General features: G+C 44.3%; 1 protein-coding gene across 3 annotated transcripts in view; it reads left to right on the top strand.

The window, feature by feature from the left end:
• Window positions 1-2,677: 2,677 nt before the first annotated feature.
• SS18 (synovial sarcoma translocation, chromosome 18) overlaps window positions 2,678-19,332 on the top strand; it is a 32,552-nt gene continuing 15,897 nt past the window's right edge. For all 3 annotated transcript variants that reach the window (XM_006764874.2, XM_006764875.2, XM_015564680.1), the window contains exons 1-3: window positions 2,678-2,754; window positions 4,865-4,949; window positions 17,102-17,255. In XM_006764874.2, the coding sequence (XP_006764937.1) occupies window positions 2,678-2,754; window positions 4,865-4,949; window positions 17,102-17,255 (316 nt within the window). The remainder of the gene's footprint in view (window positions 2,755-4,864; window positions 4,950-17,101; window positions 17,256-19,332) is intronic.

Below are 19,332 nucleotides of genomic sequence, written 5' to 3' on the forward strand. Positions count from 1 at the left end.
GGAGTTGGGGAGCTCCCAGGAGAACTTGCGGGGCCCCTTGGAGAACTTGGGGAGCTTCCTGGAGAACTTTGGGGCGCTGCAGGAGAACTTGGGGGACTCCATGGAGAACTTGGGGGGCACTGAGGGAGACCTTGGGGGACTCCATGGAGAACTTGGGGGGTACTGCAGGAGGACTTGGGGGGCTCCCTGGAGAACTTGGGCACTGCAGAACTCGGGGGCTCCCTGGAGAACTTGGCGGCACTGCAGAACTTGGGGCGCTAGAGGAGAACTTGGGGCGCTGCAGGCGTCTTAGTAAAGTGAGGGGGCGGTGAGGGAGAGCCTCGGGGCTTCGGGGTCACCGAGTCCCCTTCTCCATCCGGAGTCTCCCCTTTCCCAGTACATCCGCATCAGCTCTGCGTGGAGCGCCCTGCCCAGGCTGTGGGCACAGGGAGCCCGGGCCCTGCCTCCTGGAGCTGGCAGCGGGGGTCCCAGTCACCCCACAGGGAGCTGCGGTCCCTGGGGGCGGCATCTCCTGGCCACCCTGCAGGAGCCCAGCCGGTGTCCCGTTCGCCTGGAGGGTTTGGGTGTTGTCCTGTGCACGGGGGCGGGGATGAGCAGGGAAGAAAAGTCCCCTTTTAGTACTTAGGGCACCATCCTATGTTAAAGAGATTTAAATAGATTTACACATTTTTTTATTGAGTTTCCTGGGTGACATTGGTTAATACAGTTACACAGGTTCAAGTGTACAATTGTAGATCTCACCGTCTGACATGTACTGTGTGTTCACCACCCAGTCAGGGCTCCTGTGCCCCCGACCACACCCCATCCCGCTCCCTCGGCTCTTGTCCGAATGAGTTTGTATTTTTTGCTTAATCCCTTCACCTTTTCCCCAAGTCCCAGGACCTTCCTCTCCTGGGACAGCTGCCGGTCTGCTCGCAGCTTCTGTTGACTGTCAGGTTCTCTGTAGTTGGCATCGGACGGCTCCCTGGCTGTTGCTGTATTTTGTGGACTGACGGCTCCGGGTGGCTGTACGCAGTGTTTTCATATAGTGAACGGGCTGTTTGCCGCCTGGCCAACAGCTCTGAGTACGCGCACACACGCGCGCACACACGCACACACGCACACACACACACATACACGCACATACACATACGCACACATACACACACATACACATACGCAGACGCGGGCATACACAGACGCACACATACACATGCGCGCACATACATACACCCCCCACACGCGCACATACACACACGCACACATACATACACACACACACGGGCATACGCAGATGCACATACACATGCGTGTACATACATCCACACACGTGCGCGTGCACACACACACAACATGTTTGGGGCAGGATGTGAATTTCTATGTTTGGACTGTAGCAAAGTTCTGAGTGCGCCTCTCTTTTTCTACAGTTATTCTTACATACATCTGAAGGTATTTCTCTTGGGTGATTAATTCGGGGGATGCTGGTCCCTTAGTTTTCATCCTCAGCTGAGAAGGAAGAAGTGGATTCCAGATTAAGTGCCCCAGTTCTGTAGGGTGAGAGATTGATTTTAAATATGAGACAGACATTCTAACCAAGTTTGTTAGTGGAGGAATCTGCTGAGAAGATAATGTTGTGAAATTGTTCGGTTGGACTAGTGCATTGTAAGGGTATATTTTTGCCATTCAAAGAAAAAACTGCACTTTTCAGAGAGGAATGTCAATATATATATATATATTTTTTTCTTTCCAGCAAGTGAAGATTATGGTTCACATTCAGAAAGAAAAGTCACAGTTAGTGTTACATGGATCTCGTTTTCCATGAAAAGAGTTGCACTAACTACATTACGGCCTTTTCTCCTTGGCGCTTTCGTGGACGGGTGGGCAGGTACCGGAGAAGCAGTTACCCCAGCCCCTGGATCTTACAGATCAATCTGAGAGGCTGACAGCTTCAGGGGTGTGCACAGGATCGCAGAGGAGACTTGGCTGGTGGGGCACACACAGTACAGCGTCCACACGGCGAACTGCGGAATGTGCGCCGGAATTAACTGGCCTTTTGCTGCACCACGGCCCTTTCCTTGGGGCCAGTTTGCTGGGATGAATTATTTAACCCTTAAAGCCAGAACTGCTTTGTTATAAGAGGAGAGAAAGATATAAATGGTTATGCTTTTGTTTTTAAACTTTTGGGACAACTTCATTGTAAGGTAAGCTCACAAAGTCAGCAGTACATGTTACGCATACACAGAAATTGTATTGGATTTCATCTTTGGAGAATCACAAAACCATGATGTGTGAAGCTAGCAGCTAGCAGCTCCTCAGGCCTCCTGGGCGGAGTTTTCCTGTGTTTGCTTCGCTCTGGATAAGGAAACTTTTATAACTACTGAAAAGCGTTGGAATGATACGGAGCCAACGTGGACTCAGCTTGTAGTCTGAACAGGCTGTGCTGTCATGACATTTAGCAGAGGTAGTTCAGTATTCCCTTCTCAGCTGCAGGTAATAACGCGGGGAGAATAATTGGAATGGAGTTATTAAAAATTGTTGGTGAAGCATGACCTTATGCCCGAGGTGTGAAATAAGGTTTAAAAGACCCGAGTGGATTCAGGTCCTGTGTAGATAGACATTTCTAGAAATCTGAAGGATTTTAAAACTTTTTTACTTGATACACGAGATGTACAATAAACTTTTTCTGGTTTTATTTCAGATGTTGGATGAAAACAACCATCTCATTCAGTGTATAATGGACTATCAGAATAAAGGGAAGACCTCCGAGTGTTCTCAGTAAGATGGATTTGAAATTTAAAAAATTTGTATTTTTCTGCGTTGGTTTACTTTTCTTTTTAATAACAGCTTTATTGAGATCTAATTCACATACCATACAATTCACCCATTTTAAAGTGTGTAATTTAAGGTTCTTAGAATATTCATAGGGTTGTACTACTATCACTTTAATCAATTTCAGAACATTTTCATTATCCCCAACAGAACCCTTTTACACATTAGCAGTCACTCCTGTTTCCAACCCCTAATTTCTTACCCCTGACAACCACTAACCGTTCTGTCTGTGTAGATCTGCCTGGTGGGGCCATTTCATTTAAATGGATTCATATATCGTGGGGTATTTTTGACGGACTAATTTCACCTAGCACGTTTTCCAGATTCATCCTGTAGAAGCATGAATCAGTACTTCCTTTTCATTGCTAACAATCTTTCCTTGTCAAGAGCTATGCCACTTTTATCCATCAGGGATAGACGTGTGGGTTGTTTTCACTCCTTGGCTACTGTGAGTAATGCTAGGATGAGCATCAGTGGACACAGTTTTGTGTGAAAATTTGTGCTCGGGAAGGCACTGGGTGCTAATTTTCTCACGCTCCTTACCCTGCACCATAGCATAAGGACTTCACATCTGTGTGTGGTCTGATTTGTGGAAAAGTTACGCCTTCACGAACACGGGACCCTTAGTTACAGCCGTATGTGTGATGGAGGAAGCAGAGGGCAGGCCTCATACATAGAGAACTGGTCATCCCTCCAAGAACCCAGTTGGAAGTGTTATATCGGAAGTAAACAGTATTCCTTAGGAGAGTGCTGGAATGGAACAAGTTGAATGTGTTATCAAACGTCTAGAGCTGTGATGGCGAACCTTTTGAGCTCGGCGTGTCAGCATTTTGAAAAACCCTAACTTAACTCTGGTGCCGTGTCACATATAGAAATTTTTTGATATTTGCAACGATAGTAAAACAAAGACTTACATTTTTGATATTTATTTTATATATTTAAATGCCATTTAACAAAGAAAAATCAACCAAAAAAATGAGTTCGCGTGTCACCTCTCACACACGTGTCATAGGTTCGCCATCACTGGTCTAGAACAACACCATCTGGTAGAAATGCATTGTGAGCCACATATGCACTTCTACATTTGCTAGTAGACACATTAAACAAGAAGAAACAGGAGAAATTAATTTAAATAATGTATTTTATTTAACTCATTTCAAAACTGTCACTTCAATATATAATCTATAAAAATATTAATGAGATACTGTGGGTGTTTTTTTTTATGAGAGACAAACATTGATCATCCGCCTCCTGCACACTCCCTACTGGGGATCAAACCCGCAACCCAGGCACATGCCCTTGACCGGAATCGAACCCAGGCTGCAAATGCTCCATCCGCCGAGCCAAACCGATTAGGGCTAGTTCACATTCCTTCGCTTCATATTAAGTCTTTGAAGTCCATTGTGCATTTATTCTAAAATAACATCATTTTGGATGGTCACATTTCAGTGTGTGCCTGGAAACGCCTAGTCGTGGTCTGGGGAGGTGGGCAGTAGCCGCAGCCGGCAACACGCAGTCACTGCCGCTGCGGGAGAAGGAAGAGTGGTCCCGCCTTCGCTGCTCCTGAGCAGAGCCTGGTGGCTGCTCGCGGGGTCGCAGTTTTGACAACATGGAGCTGACGGAGGGAATAAGCACACAGTTCCCGTGACCTTCATTCCAGACCTCTCAGAGCAGCGTGTGCTGTGAGGGAGGCAGCGCGGCCTCGATGCTTCATTGCCTCCGCTGTGCAGTCTCCTGCAGGCCGCTCCCTCACTTGTTTCCTCTGCAAAATGGCGAAAAGAAGAACTTTTACTCGGTAGAGCTGGTTTGAGGATTGAGTGAGACAGGGAACTACATAAAATTCACTATAACAACATCAAGCACAGGGCACCTCTGAATTTCTCATCTCCAAGGGTAGTTAGCGGGATTATTTTGCAGAGGAACTAGGAAAAAATGAAATGCTATTGATGTCCAGGTAATACGTCTCTTGTTAGCCTTGAGAAATGATTTCGATGCTGTTCGTATCCAGGCAGGTAGGGAGAGTTAGTGTATACTGATACTTGTCTTGTTTTCATAGGTACCAGCAGATGCTGCACACGAACTTGGTCTACCTGGCCACGATCGCAGACTCGAACCAAAACATGCAGTCTCTGCTGCCCGCGGTGAGTCCCTCCGACGGCACAGGCGCCGCACAGGCCCGTGTGCGGCACAGTTTGTGCAGTGACTTCTGGGGTTTGTTTAAACCCGGCCCCGCCCCCCAGACAGGAAGCTGTTTACCTCGGTGACCTAAGGGTTGGATGTTTGCCTTCGGGTTTGATTTAATTCACCTGGAACTGATCCCGCCCGAGGACGTCCTGTTCATCCACCCATTCACCCACACACCTGTCCGTCTGCCTGTGTCGTTATTCATTTTCATATGTGATCACACAACTAACTTATGAATAAGTCTGTAGTATTTCAGAGCAAACCCAGGTGTCTCATAAGTTTACTTGTAAGTACTTCAGTCTGCCTCTTTATATCAGATAAGGACTATTTCCCACCCAACAAAAGTAACCAACGGTTCCTAATGTCCTGTAATACCCGCAGTCTACGATTTTCACTAGTTACTTGAAAAATCCACTGATGTCTTCATGATTGTTCGCCACAGAATCCAAACAACGTCCACATGTCGCATCGATTGATGCGTCTTAAGTGTCACTCCGTCTGTATCAGGTGTCTTTTCTGTTCTCCATTTATTTGTTGAACAAACTGGGTCATACAGTGTGTAGAATTGCTCACATTCTGGACTTGGCTGATTTGACCTTCATGGTCCTAGCGCATGTTCTGCCCATGGCACCTTCTTTCCTATAAACTAATAATGAGAGCTTCGGAGAGGCAGGTTAGTTCTGTGGCTCATTGGTGGTGCTGTGGTTTGCCTGCATCAGGAGGAACGTGGTTGGCTGTTCCATTTTTGGTAACGGGAAGTCTGAACTTACAGGGTTTTGTATTTTTAATGTGTTTAAATCCATTGCAGTCACTCTCTGATCCTCAGGGTCTGGCGTCTGTGGTGGTGGGAGCCCCTTCAGTGGCTCCTGTGTCCTGCGGTGGTCGCAGTATCTTGTGGCGACTCTGCTTTGAGGATTTGAGGATTGAGGGAGAGATCAGATTGATTATATGTTTGTCCCAGAACTGTTCTGTCTACGCTGTTTTCCGAGTCCTTTTTCAGTGGGAATTGATATTTAGAGACCACAATTTGTATGTTTGGGGCATTCATTATTGCTGCATTTTCATTGTTTCTTAGGTGTTTTCAGTGGACAGAACTAGGAAACACATTTTTTTTTAGAAAAAGAAATAAAATACTGGATTAGTGATATTTCCCCTTCAGGGAAGGTTTTTTTACTTAGCTTTGATATTATGTGTTAGTATCTCTTTCATCTTACTCTAAAAATCTTGGTACCTTATGACATTATAGTAGTTGTTGGTTTGCTATATACTACTATCAGTAAAAAATAACTCTAATATAACACTACCAAGTTTACCACTAACTGTAAGATGCTTCTCCTTAAGATGTATCCTACTAAGGGTATATAATTAGTAAATTTTGTTTTGAATCTGAAATAGTTCTTTGTGTGATGATTGACATGAATTTGACCAGCTGAGTGGAATTTGTTTTTGTTAATAACTGTGTGAGGAATAGGTTCCACTTTGTTTCCACATGGATAGTTCTCTGTCCCAGCATTATCTACTGGACAAACGAAAGTATCTTTCCTTCATTTGTCATGCCGTCTGTATCGTGAATAGCAGGCGTCCACATACGTCTGTCTGATCTCTCTCTCCTGTTTCATTGGTCTGTTTTTATGAATTCCACAGTCTTAGCACACTTGACAAGTCTAGTAAGTCTTCATGTATTAGAGAAGTTCTTTACTCATTCCTTATTTTTTTCAGAATAACTTGGCTATTACTGCTTTGTGCTTCCATGTACACTTACATTTCAGCACGTCCAACATAATCCTCAACGTGACCTGGACATTCCCTGGCCTCTAAGTCAGGTGGGGGTGAATGGGTATTTTTACAATAGCGAGTCTTTCAAATCACGATCATTGTCTATATTTTCACTTATTTAGTCCTTTAATATCCACCAATGAAGTTTTATGATTTTCCTGCAGAGGATTTGCACATCTCTCTTCATGTTTTTTTTCTTTGAGGCAGTTAAATAGAGTCTTTGTGTTTTAAGTTTTATTTTCTCTGATTGCTGTTTACCTGGGAATGCAGTTGATTTGAATTTCACAGTCTTGTTCAACCCTTGTTTCTAGTAATTTTTCTGTAGATACTTTCAGTTTTCTGTACTCACGACCATATTATTTATGAATAATTGGTTTTGCTTCTTTCTTCCAATCCTTACACCCTTTATTTCTCTCTCTTGACTTGCTCCTCTGGCTAGGACCTCCATGCCTTCCGAGTAGCCGTGGGGAGAGAGGACTCCTGGTCTGTGGCTGACCACAGGGAGCTGGCCCTGGGTGACAGGAAGTGCGATGTGCGCTGTAGTGTTTGGTAGATAATGTTTCATCAGGTTAAGGAAGTTCCCTTTTGTTTCTGTTAAGAGTTAATATCTTGAATGAATGTTAAATTATGTTTAAATACTTTCTATTGCATCTAATGAGATCATAAGTTTTTCTTTCATCTGTTAATGAGTGAACTACATTAATTTACTTTTTAATGGTCAATCTTGATTTCTTGTAATTAACATACTTTTTCTCTGGTCTTGGTCTTAAAAATTTGCAGTATTTAGTTAACATTTTGATCAAAATTTTTATGTCTTTGTTCATTAGTGCAATTGACCCTTAATTTTTTTTTTTCTTAAAGAGCCTTTGGTCTTTTTTGTGAGGTTATGCTAGCTTCATAAGCTGAGCTGGAGAATTTCCTAATCTGGAATAATTTGCATAATAGAGCTGCAGTTTCTTAAATGATCGTGTAATTCTTTGAGAAGCCATCTGGCTTTTCTTTGTGACAAGGCTTTTACTTAATTTCCTTCGTTGTTTTAGGATAATTTATATACTTCTGTGTTTTATGAGTTGCCTATTTTTATAGTGTTTTTGAACATTTTATCTAACTTTTCAAATTTGTTGGCATAAAGTTTATGAAATAATGTTATTTAATGTCCTCAGCATATATAGCGATATTTTCCTTTTTTGTTTCAACAGTTTATTTGTACCTTCTCTTTTAAAATATATTTTTTATCTCTCTTGCCTGGTGTTTATCACATTTTTTTCAAGTCTTTTTAAAGGATCTTTTTGTTTTGATATTTCTCTGTTGCAGCATTTCTCAGGACTTTTTGTTTTCAGAACCCCTTTACATTTAAAAATTATTGAGGATAACAGAGCTTTACGTAGACTATATAAATATTCACTTAAAATGGACAATATAAAATGAACAATTATAAACCTATTGCGTGTTAATATAAAATTCTTTAAAGGAAAATTGAACTATATCTTGAGAACAAATTTAGTGAAATGTGAATGACATTGTTTATAGTAATCTTGCAAATTTCCTTTAAATGTTTGGCTTAATAGAAAACAGCTGTATTGTTATGTCTACTTCTGGATTTAATCTAGCTTACTATGTTTAAGTTGAAGTAGAGTAAGATCTAGTCTTACACGGATGGAGTTAGGAAAGGGAAGAATGTTTTTTTTGTTTTTTAAAAATATATTTTATTGATTTTTTACAGAGAGGAAGGGAGAGAGATAGAGAGTTAGAAACATCGATGAGAGAGAAACATCGATCAGCTGCCTCCTGCACACTCCCCACTGGGGATGTGCCCGCAACCAAGGTACATGCCCTTGACCGGAATCGAACCCGGGACCTTTCAGTCCGCAGGCCGACACTCTATCCACTGAGCCAAACCGGTTTTGGCGGGAAGAATGTTTTAATAGCTTTTCAGATTGTTGTGAATAATCTGATAGTATAGCAGATCCCCAAAGATGTGTTTTTTAAGGTTAATTGAAGTATGAAATCTAAAATCGTATCTTACTGATACATTCAAGTTCATTGGTCTGTCTTGCATTTTGGATGGGTCTTTTACTCATGCACGATTTTGTGACATCATGCTTTGGTCATTCAGAAAATAGAAGGTCACTGAGTATGCACTTCTCTAAACAGGGACATATTTCATTATATGATACCCAAAACCACATTTGGTAAATCACCATGTTACCGCCGTCTCATCAGAAAAGTCTCTAATGTTAGGGAACTTGAGCTCAAGACAGTAGTTTGCCAGAAGTTTGCCAGATTCCCAGCTCTTGCTTGAAAAGCCAGCTGATCCTTGGCTGCAGATGCTGGGAAGGTGCCGGTCCACGAAAACGACTTGGGTTGGCAGGCCACGCTCATTGCGCTCCCACCTCACTCTGATGTGCAACACAGGTGGCTGTTACTTCGTCACTGTCACACAGAATGTTTAATGGACATGGAGCACTAAATAAATGAGTAATTTTTACTGCTTCCTCAAGTACATTCTTAAGCAAAATGACCTTTTCTTCCTTTAACTGCTGTCTGTGGCAGTCAGTAATACGGTGATTTCCAGTCACTGAAACTGAATACGGCGGGAGGGTCAGTTTTGAAACTTGACTGACGTAACGCCATTCACTGAGGTTGAGTGTATAAACATGTCTCTTCACCGTGAAACAAAGCTGAAAGCTGATGGAATTGCTTATCTGGCTTTCACTTAATTCATTACGAGTATAAGTTTTAAAAATCCCTAATTTAACCAGATATACGTACTTATTACAATTTAAATTTATTAAAGATAGTTTTGTTCAGTAGATGTTCTGTACAACAAATTAAAGTCTGTGCTATTAATAAAATTGATTTATAGTAAGCTGTATATTTTTATTTTCTAAATGCGTTTTTGGCGACGCTGCCTGCACTTGACGTTCTGAGCACTGTGGGCAGCACCTGGCTACCTCTTGTTGCACAGGCTTCAGTGGGCACAGAGCTAGTCAGTCCTCAGGCCGTGACCGTGCTGGGCGCGTCGGTGCGTCAGAGGCTGAAGTTTGGTGCAGAGTTCGCTGCTCACAGGTGCGATCCAGTGCAGGGAGGGCACAGCTTCCTGTGCGCGCCTTGAAGATGAGCACAATGTATTGCAGTCATCATTTTTTTTCATTTATAAATTTTAACTTAACTTTTAGCATACGTAATATTTTGATTCGGTTAGAACTTCAAAATCTACAAAAAGGTCTTACAGATTTCTACTGTCATCTCTATCTTCTACCTGCTTTTTATGCATATCAAAGCCAATATAGATACAGCAATGGTCAAAAGTAGGTTTGCAGTTGTGAATACATGAAACACAGTGTATTCTTCTGTCATTACTTATTAGTTATTGTGTTATTTATCATAGAAACACCTATATGCCTACTTCTGCCCCACCCTGTCGTATGAATTACCACATCAACTATCTTATATTGAGATAAGGAAGGCTTTGTTGAGAAAAAGGAGAATACTAAAGAAGATACTGATTTGATTCTTTCAAAAATGTAAAATAAAATCTAATATGCCTGTAAGGTTTATAAATGAGATTAAAGACAACACGGTGCAATACATGGTATTTTAGAATACTGTATATGTGAGTACATTTGAAACACAGAAAAAGTGGTCAGGTCTGTGAATGGTGGGAACTTTTACAGGGCGGTAGACCTGTGTTTTGTAGGGAATTGATTTATGGGGCACACTTCTCTGATTCATATATTACAGGTGGTGTTTTGCCAGTATTGTAGCCTGTCTGATCTTGTCACAGTTCTATAAAAAGTCATGTTAACTGTCTGCTGGGCAGTACATATGAAATGCAGAAGACTGTCTAGTTGAGTCCAGAGGTGTAAGGAGATCGGATACCTCTTCCTATGTGGAGTGTAACTGTTAGTGTGTGTGTTTGCACGCGTGTGTCTGTGTGTGGTTGTGAACTTGTGCTTGCAGACTGTATGAGATGAGTGAAAGCAGCCTCTGCCCCAGGGAGCCTAAAGATCGCCTCTCGTTTCTGGAAATCACGCATCTGCTCCCCTCCAGCGGAGCAGCACTTCTTGCTGTGGAGCAGGAAGATGGACCCAGTGTTGGAAGTGAAGGAATTCACTCTGATTTGCATAGGATAAGTACAGAAAAGTATTTGTACAGGCTGTTAATTTAAACATTGTTTATAGTAGGGAAAAACAGACCAGGACCAAGTTTTGAGGGTGGGTTAAAACTGTTATAGCTTATACAGTTGAATTCTATATTTTTCCCCGCCCCCCTGAATTCTATACTTTTGAATGAAGTTGAATTATGTACAGATGAAGAGTAATGCCTACAGTAGAATAAAAGAAATCACAGAGGAGTGTGACCACACTGTCAAAAACTAAACACACACACACACACACACACATACACACACACACACGAGTTGTCAGACCTTCCTGGAGGGGTGATATGAAGCTTTTAGCAGTGGCTCCCATTTTCATTTTTTTTCTGTTTTTTTAATGACTACACGTTACTTTTGTAATTTAGCCAGATTGGTGTAAATATAAAAATACATTCAACATTAACCATTACCTCTTCCTGTTTTTAACGGATGGTGCTAGCGCTATCTTTAGGAAGGCTTAGTGTCTATCTCCCCATGCTTCAGGAGTGGGTTCGTTGTTGGTTTTTATTTTTTATGTTCTGGAAGCATAGTCCAGAGAATTCTCCTGGTCTGGGAAGAAGGCACTTCCTTTTCTTTAAGATTATATGGATCTGGAGCGACTGTTTGGTGATTAGCATCATCATAGTATTTCAGAGCCAAGGAAGTGTTTTTGAATCCATCACCTGAGGATGTGTTTTTATTGATTTTCAGAAAGAGAGGAAGGGGGTGGGGGGGAGAGAGACAGACAGACAGACAGGTGTCTATCTGTGTGAGCGAGAAACATGGACCGGTGGCCTCGCATATGCTCCCCGCCTGGGGATCGACGCTGCAGTGTAGAGATGTGCCTGCCTTGGATCGAACCTGCCACCTCTGTGGGTTTGCGGGACAATGCTCCAGCCGACTGAGCCACCCAGCCAGGGCCGGAGCCGGGTAGTTCAGTGTGGACTTGTTATCGTGGCAATGTTTGCTGTTCATAAAAGAAAGTTTGGATTTATGGGGAACCTGTCACTAAACCCTGGAAAGTGTTGTTAGTAGGTGAATCATCTTGGACCCTAGTTTCTTAGGAAATTTGGAAAACCACGCTGTGAAAACAAGTGGGTGATGATCAGTTAGGGAAGTTCAGCTGGTCAGGTGTACAGCGGGGCTGGCTGCTGTCTTAGCGCTTTGGGGAGTAGGGGAGGAAACACAGGGCGTGGATGAGACGGTGACCTGAGGAAGTGAGCTGGTTGAAAGCCTGAGTAGATGCAAGGCCACCCATGGCGCCCTGACATTTCGGTGGGGATGCGGGAGAAGTCTGGGAGATGGTCCCCAATGCGTCACATACGCATAGCGCTCATCTTTGGGAGGCCGACTTTGGACGGGCAAGTGAGGCAGAGGGAACGCTGATGGGCTTTTGCAGCCGTTCTTGGTTGACTAATCCAGGCTTCCATTTGTGTAAAATACTTGAAAATATTGTATCTATACCTCTCCTATTTTGATGCTTTTTAAGTTTATGTGTCATTTTGGTGCCTCCTTGTGGGGAGCTTTATTAATGACACCTAGATTAACGATAGCTATACAGATAATGATTATTAAACTGAAAGTTGTATTTTGCAGTGTGATATTTTATATTTTAAAGAAGCATTTAAAATAATTTTATTGTGAGAATAATTTTTAGTTTCATGGCAAATCATTTAAACTGAGAGTTTTTTCATTTATTTACTAAATACTAAGTTTCTACTATGTGACAGGCAGTAGTCATAGGTACTTTTTGAGACATCAGTGAACAAACCAGACACTATTCCTGCTCCCTTTGGTTTTATGTCCTAACAAGCAAGGCGGGCATAAGAGTAACCGCGCCGCGTGCCTTGTTAGATGGTAGGAGCTACCGAGAAGGGAAGCAGGGCAGGGAGGTGGTGGTGGGGGGGTGCTGCAGGTGGGATGGCGTTGCAGCAGGAAGTAGGGGGTCAGGCGGGCCTCCCTGAGGATGGGCATTTGGTCAGAGCCCGGAGGCGGAGTGTCTGGAGCAGGAACCGGGCTGGGAAGGTCCTGAGGCCCAGGGCCTGGGGTTCGAGAACATGGAGGTTCCTGTGACTGAACATGACGGTGAGGAAGTTGTGTGGACAGGCCCTATCTTTTTTTTTAATCCTCACCCGAGGGTATGTTTTTACTGATTTTAGGGAGAGGGAGGGAGAGAGAAAAACGATGAGAGAGAGAAACATCTGTTGGTTGCCTCCTGTGTGTGCCCCGTCCAGGAATCCAACCCACAACCCAATCATCCCTGTGTGTGCCCGGGATGATGCTCCAACCAGCTGGACCCGGGCCAGGCGACAGGCTCCACCTTGTAGGCTTTTCCCCTCCAATCTGGTGAGGGCTTTGGTTTGACTCTGAAGTTGGAAACCCTTGGAGGATTTTGAGCAGAAGAGTGAATTGGTAGATGTTAATGCCTGTCCTGACTGCCGTGCGCAGCATTCACTGTGGAGGGGAGAGGGTCCAGTCGGGAGGCGGTGGCAGCGGTAGCTGTGCCGTGTGGTAGCCGAAGAGGTGGTGGCCGACGTGGGCAAATTTCACACTTCGAGAAATACAGAAGACTTGTAACAGTTTAACTTCATTTACTCTGTTTTTTGTGTTAGTCTTGTCATATGTTTTATATTTATATGAATGGTTAAGCCATACAGGTCATTGCTACGGTTGCTTTGAAAATCCATATTAACTTACACTCACCCCTGCATTCCTGTCGCTTCCTCTCGTCTGTGCTTCCGTCTGGGGTCACCTTCCTTTAGCTGACGCGCTCCCTGCAGCTGCAGGGGGTTCGCAGCTTTTGTCTGAAGCTCGTATTTCATCTTCGGGTTTGGAGGGTTTTTCTCGGTGGAACTCTAGGTGGGTGGGTGTGTTTTCTTTAAAGATGTCACGTTATTATTTTGTGTCTGTTGTTCCTGATAGAAATGGATTGTTAGTTGTACTGCTGTCACCCTCAGATAATGTGTTGTATTTCCCGGCTGCTTTTACGGTTTCTCGTTGACTTTGGTTGTTTAGGGCTTTGGCTCTGATGGTTTAGATTTGTTTTTATCACGCTGAAGCTTGTGGAGCTCCCCACGTTGGCCAGGGACTCATGTGTTGTTAGCCTTGGAAAATTCGTTACCATTCTTCACACATTATGGACGCTTCATTTTCTCTGCTTCTGTAACTCCAGTTGGATGTACATTATATTAGACCCTTTCACCATCTTTTACGTGTCCTTACACTTTTTTTGTGTTTTTTCTACTTTCTCTGGGCATGTCGTGTGCTTCTGTATGTATGTTTTCAGTTCACCAATCCTCACTTTTGCTCAAACTAAACTCCTGTGTTCTTAATCTCAGTGATACTTTTCAGGTCTGGAATTTCTGTTGGACTCTGAAGAATCCTAGGACTTTGCTGAAATTCTCCATCTCCCGTGTTTGTTTTCTTGGACATACCAGTCACGGTTATTTTGAAGTCTCTCCGGTAGCTCCAACATGTGATGGCCAGTGTGTCTTTTTCTAGTTTTTATTTCTCACGGTTGTCCATTTACTCACTTTTTTAAAAACTCAAATTAAATTTGTCACTTTAACCCTGTAAAGTATGTAATTCAGTGGATTTTGGTATACTCACAGTTCTGTGCAACGGTCATCCCTACCCCAAATTCCGAAGTGTTTCCGTCAGCCCGGACCGGAGCTGGCTGTCAGTGGCTGCTCGTGCCCAGCATCGAGCCTGCAGCCTGTTTTGTCTCTGGCTTTCCCTGTTCTGGGCATTTCATGTCGATGCGGCTGCGCAGTGTGTGGCCCTTGGAGCCCGACTTCTTCCGCTGGGCAGAGTGTTTCCGAGGTTTGTGCTGTGACTGAGCACTGTCCCGTTGTGGGTATGTGCAGCACATGCTGCTGTCCATCATCAGTGGATGGACATTTATTTCCCCCCTACTTTTTGGCCATTATGGATAATGCTGCCATAGCACTGTGTACGAGTTTTATGTGAATGTATCTCTTCAGTTCTCTTGGATCTATACCTGGAGTAGAATTGCCAGATCACTTGGTGACTGTTTAACGTTGTGAGGAATTGCCAAATGGTTTCCCACCGCTCTGTCCCTGGGTAAATCCCAATGGCATTTATGAGAGTTTCGTTTTCTCCGCAGTTGCTCATACTTGTTACTTCCTGTAGTTTTTTAAATTGTTATAGGCATCCTAATCGGCGTTGGCCACTTAGTCTTGTTGTTAGTATGCCTTGTAATTTTTAATTGAACGCCAGGCATTACGAATGGACAGTTGTAGGGATTCCGTTGGCGATTTTCCTCTGAGAGTTAAGTTTCTTTGGTAGGTGAAGCATTAGGGGATCCCCTAGAGCCTTTTGAGGGTTCCCTCTACGATGTTTAGGGTTGATCTACTTCCGTTTGACCTTAATCTGTGGCGAAGGCTTTTTGGACGTCTCAGGAGAGAGCGCGGGTTGTTTATGGAGGCCTTCTACCTCGGTGGGGCCTCAGCCGCAGTCTCTGCCCCCCTCGTCCTGGGCAGACGCTGAGACCTCTGCTCAGCCCTCGTGCTCCCCAATCGCTGTTTTCTTGAACCCCGCTCTGGTTCTTTAGTCTCCAGCTCTCTGGTCCCGAGACTGATATTTTCCGCTCAGTGCAGTGGGCTTGCCCCTTCCCACGGGTGCTCCATACTTTCCCGCTACACAGCCGGGCGGGGAGAGCCGGGCCGGGGGATTCTGCAGCTGAGCTGGCTCCCCTGTTTGCAGGCCCGGCCTCCTGTCTCGTGGGCCTTGTGGTCAGTGTGTCTGGATCACCTCTGTTAGCAGGAGGGCTAGAGAGAAGCTCTCTCACTATGGTGGGAGCTGCAGTCCCGACGTTGTATGAGTTGTCACAGGAAAGTGAAAAACTGATACCTATTGAGAGTGAGAACATGGATTTTCAATAGGAAATTGGATATGACAATAGGAGGAAGGACGTTTATTTGCACGCGAGGGTCCAGGTCAGCCATATTTGAAGGATGATAAAGGATACTTCAAAATTAGGAAGATGTGACACTGAGTTGATATTTGGTAATTTTTTAAAAAATGGAACAAGATCATTAAGTGTTTTAAGAATTAAGATGAGAATTAAAGAGAAAATACTGAATGAAGCGCCCTTCTACTTGGATTCGGTAGTGAAGAGGCTGAGATGGTGAGTGTTGAGTCTGACGGTCACGGAAGGTGGAGAGCTGGTGCTCCCGTGTGAGGGCTGCACAACAGCGTTCGGGGGTGGGGGTGGGGTGTGTGCAAGTGTCTGGCGTGCAGACCGTCACTCACTGGCTGTCGGAAGCTGGGGCGGTGGGTGACGGGTGACAGGAGTAGACGCTGTGCCTGGAGCACAGAGAAGGAGGGGAGGAAGGCCGCCATCGGCCTGAAAAGGTACCGCCCTGTCCCCCTGCTTACAAAGCGGGGTTTGGAGAGAAACTGACCATTTGCTTTCCCATCACAATGTCCCCAGGAGGGCGGCAGGTGGTCTCTGCGTTCCCTGCGCCCTTGGTGAACTCTCAAGGTCAGGCAGTGATTTCTTCACACTTTCATTAGGACGGTTGCCAGAGGCGTCCTTCGCGGCAGCTGCCTCTCCCCGCGGAGGCCATCGGTAATGCTCGGAGCGGGGAGCAGGGGCACCGCCTGCGGGCTGAGTGCTGAGCGCGGCCTGGGCGGTTGGAAGCATTTCCCCCCAAAACCACTCCCCCTCCGAACACCGGAAAGTATTTTACGTTTTGGGTCTTCTAGTTGTTTAATAATTTTTGGTTACTGTTTTTTTTTTCCAGGTAAAATTCATCATTAATAGTAAACACATCTAAATATATTTATAATGAAAGGATACTTAATTTTTAAAACAATTTAAATAACAGCAATGGACACATTAGAGATCCTTACACATAATAAATGGAAATTCTTTTTGTGTAGAATGTTCGAATGTTTATTTTCATCATTGAGATTTTATGAACTAAAATATACTTGTATTGTGTTCTTGTGGTCTGAGGTGGACAGGTGATATATTCATGCTAATGATATTGTGAAATTTGGGGAGTATATTAAATATTTTACTAAGCCCATGACTAAAATGCATTTAAACAAATTGAAATGCATTTGTTTTCGCTCCTATTAATAATATAGGCAACTGCTATCCCACATGCACCTTGACTGTATGGAGTCTGACTTTCTCCCGTTTCCTACCCTGTCTTCTCACAGCCACCCACCCAGAATCTGCCTCTGGGCCCGGGCGGCATGAACCCGAGCGGCGCCCCGCCCCCGCCGCGCGCCCACAACATGCCTTCAGATGGGATGGTCGGCGGGGGGCCCCCTGCGCCCCACATGCAGAACCAGATGAACGGCCAGATGCCGGGTAAGGTTTTCTCCTCGAAGACATTAACACCAGGGTTGCTTAGCAACTGAAACGACATGGGGGCCCCCGGGATCCTAGATTGTTGATGACAAAACTGCTCCGAATGCCCCCGAGTCCGGGCTCTGAGAGTTTGTTAGCTGCCGAGCTACGTGACCTGTATTCAGTGTTTACCAGGCCGCCCTGGGGCTCGGCTGGCGCTGACACGCAGCTGCCTCTGATGAACAGAGCTGCTAAATTTAGTCCTGGAACGGGCGGGAGGGCTGCTGGCGGAGCTTTCTGGAAGAACAAGGCTCGGTGCCATGGCTAAAGCACTGAGGTCTGTTTATGCAAAGGTGTCCTCGCATTTGCCTGAGTTTTGTATTAAACATGTCTTGGTCTCAGAAACAGTGATCCTGGAGCCACATGGGGAAAGAAACAAAGCCGTCTACAGGCTAAGGCAGCTCTCCTCACTGCTGGGGAAGCTGTACAGATAGATGTGTGTGTTTATGACACGATACAGACAGGGACAGTGATGTTACAGCCAATTAAAGGCTGAGGAATAATGTCAGCTTTCTTAGGTCATGAGCCGTTTCCTTTACCATTTGCTCATTTTAAGTTCAGAGGCACTTAGGACATATTTCCGGCCGTTGGTGCTTATTTAATTCCCTTTTGCTGGCTTGAATTTTTCATCTGAAAGGTATCTTTAAACTGTTTTGTTTCTTAACAGCCACAGCCCATGACCATAATTTTTGGTGGGGTGTTTTCTGCAGTTAATATGAGAATATTTTTACTTTCTAACGACAAAGGTTTTTTTCATTAACAAAGGAAAGTATCATACAAATAGCAGTAATGAAAGTAAATGAAAATAACAGAACACTTCATTTTTAAAATTAATAATTAGCATCCTTAGGAGCATGTCCTCTTAGTGGTTGTGTTGGTTGGCAGCTTTGGTGAGTGGGGTGAGGGGCAGACAATGAAGTGAAAGGGCAGCGAGCGGAAGAGGACTGTTCATAGAGGGCTGATGGGGAGTGGGGGGTAGGTGGCCATGGGGCCTTCTTCTATTTCCTGCCACAGCAAGTGCCCACACACCCACACTGATCGGGAGGTAGGAATAAAGATGTGACTGCTTCTCAGGTTGTAGTCGGGAGGAATAGTTTTGCTGAATCCACATTTAGTTCGTTAGGACCCACTATGTTTAAAACTGGGAGAGGTAGCAAGTTAGAAGTCTTGTGATTTATTTTTAATTTTGGATACCTTTAGGTAGGATTTTGACTTTTCCATGTAACATTCAGGCCTTAAATCCGAAGAAGCAGGTGAGCGGCCATGTAATTGTTGTTAACATGATGTTTTGGTTTGTGTGCGAGGCCACCTGGAGCAGTGACTGCCTTTACAAGCCAGAGCTTCTCAGCGGGCTCTGACCTGGGCTGGCAGAACAGTGCGCATCTTCCAAAACTGTGTTGATAGAGAGCTGGATTAGGTGTAGGAGGAGTTAGAAGTCTAATTACTCGTATTTTCTTTATTTAATAAGTCCTTTAGCGCATTTAGCCAGCTATTCTGTTCACACACATTTCTATCTAGGCTTTTACTATTTTAGTTTTATTTTTAATATTTGATCTGAGTTGCAAAACTATTTATATGCTGCTTGTTCTTGGTCAAATAAGCTCAGTCTCAGGTTTCTTTGGGAAAATTAACTCGTTTTTAAAAAAAGGATAGTCCAGGCCTATGGTACCCAGATCAGAAGGTATCAGAAGGCACAGTCTCTGCCTCAGCAGACACTGTGTGCCGGGTTACTGGTGTCTGGTTGTCCTTCACCAAGTGCCCTCTGTGTATAAAACCTCCTATTCTTATTCCAGAAACAGTAGCGTGCATTAGGTAGTTACATGTCATTTTTCCCCTCTTAACGGTGTATCTTAGAGATCATCCTATCTAATAATAGACAGACATGGTAATTAACCGTACCTCCGACACACTTCCCATTGGCTAATCAGGGCGATATGCAAATTAACTGCCAACCAAGATGGCGTCCGGCAGCCAGGCAGCTGAAGCGAACAGGAGGCTTGCTTGCTCCAGTGATGGAGGAAGCCAAGGTTCCCCGCCT

This window comes from Myotis davidii, unplaced genomic scaffold (assembly GCF_000327345.1).
Source record: "Myotis davidii unplaced genomic scaffold, ASM32734v1 scaffold181, whole genome shotgun sequence".
Taxonomy (NCBI): domain Eukaryota; kingdom Metazoa; phylum Chordata; class Mammalia; order Chiroptera; family Vespertilionidae; genus Myotis; species Myotis davidii.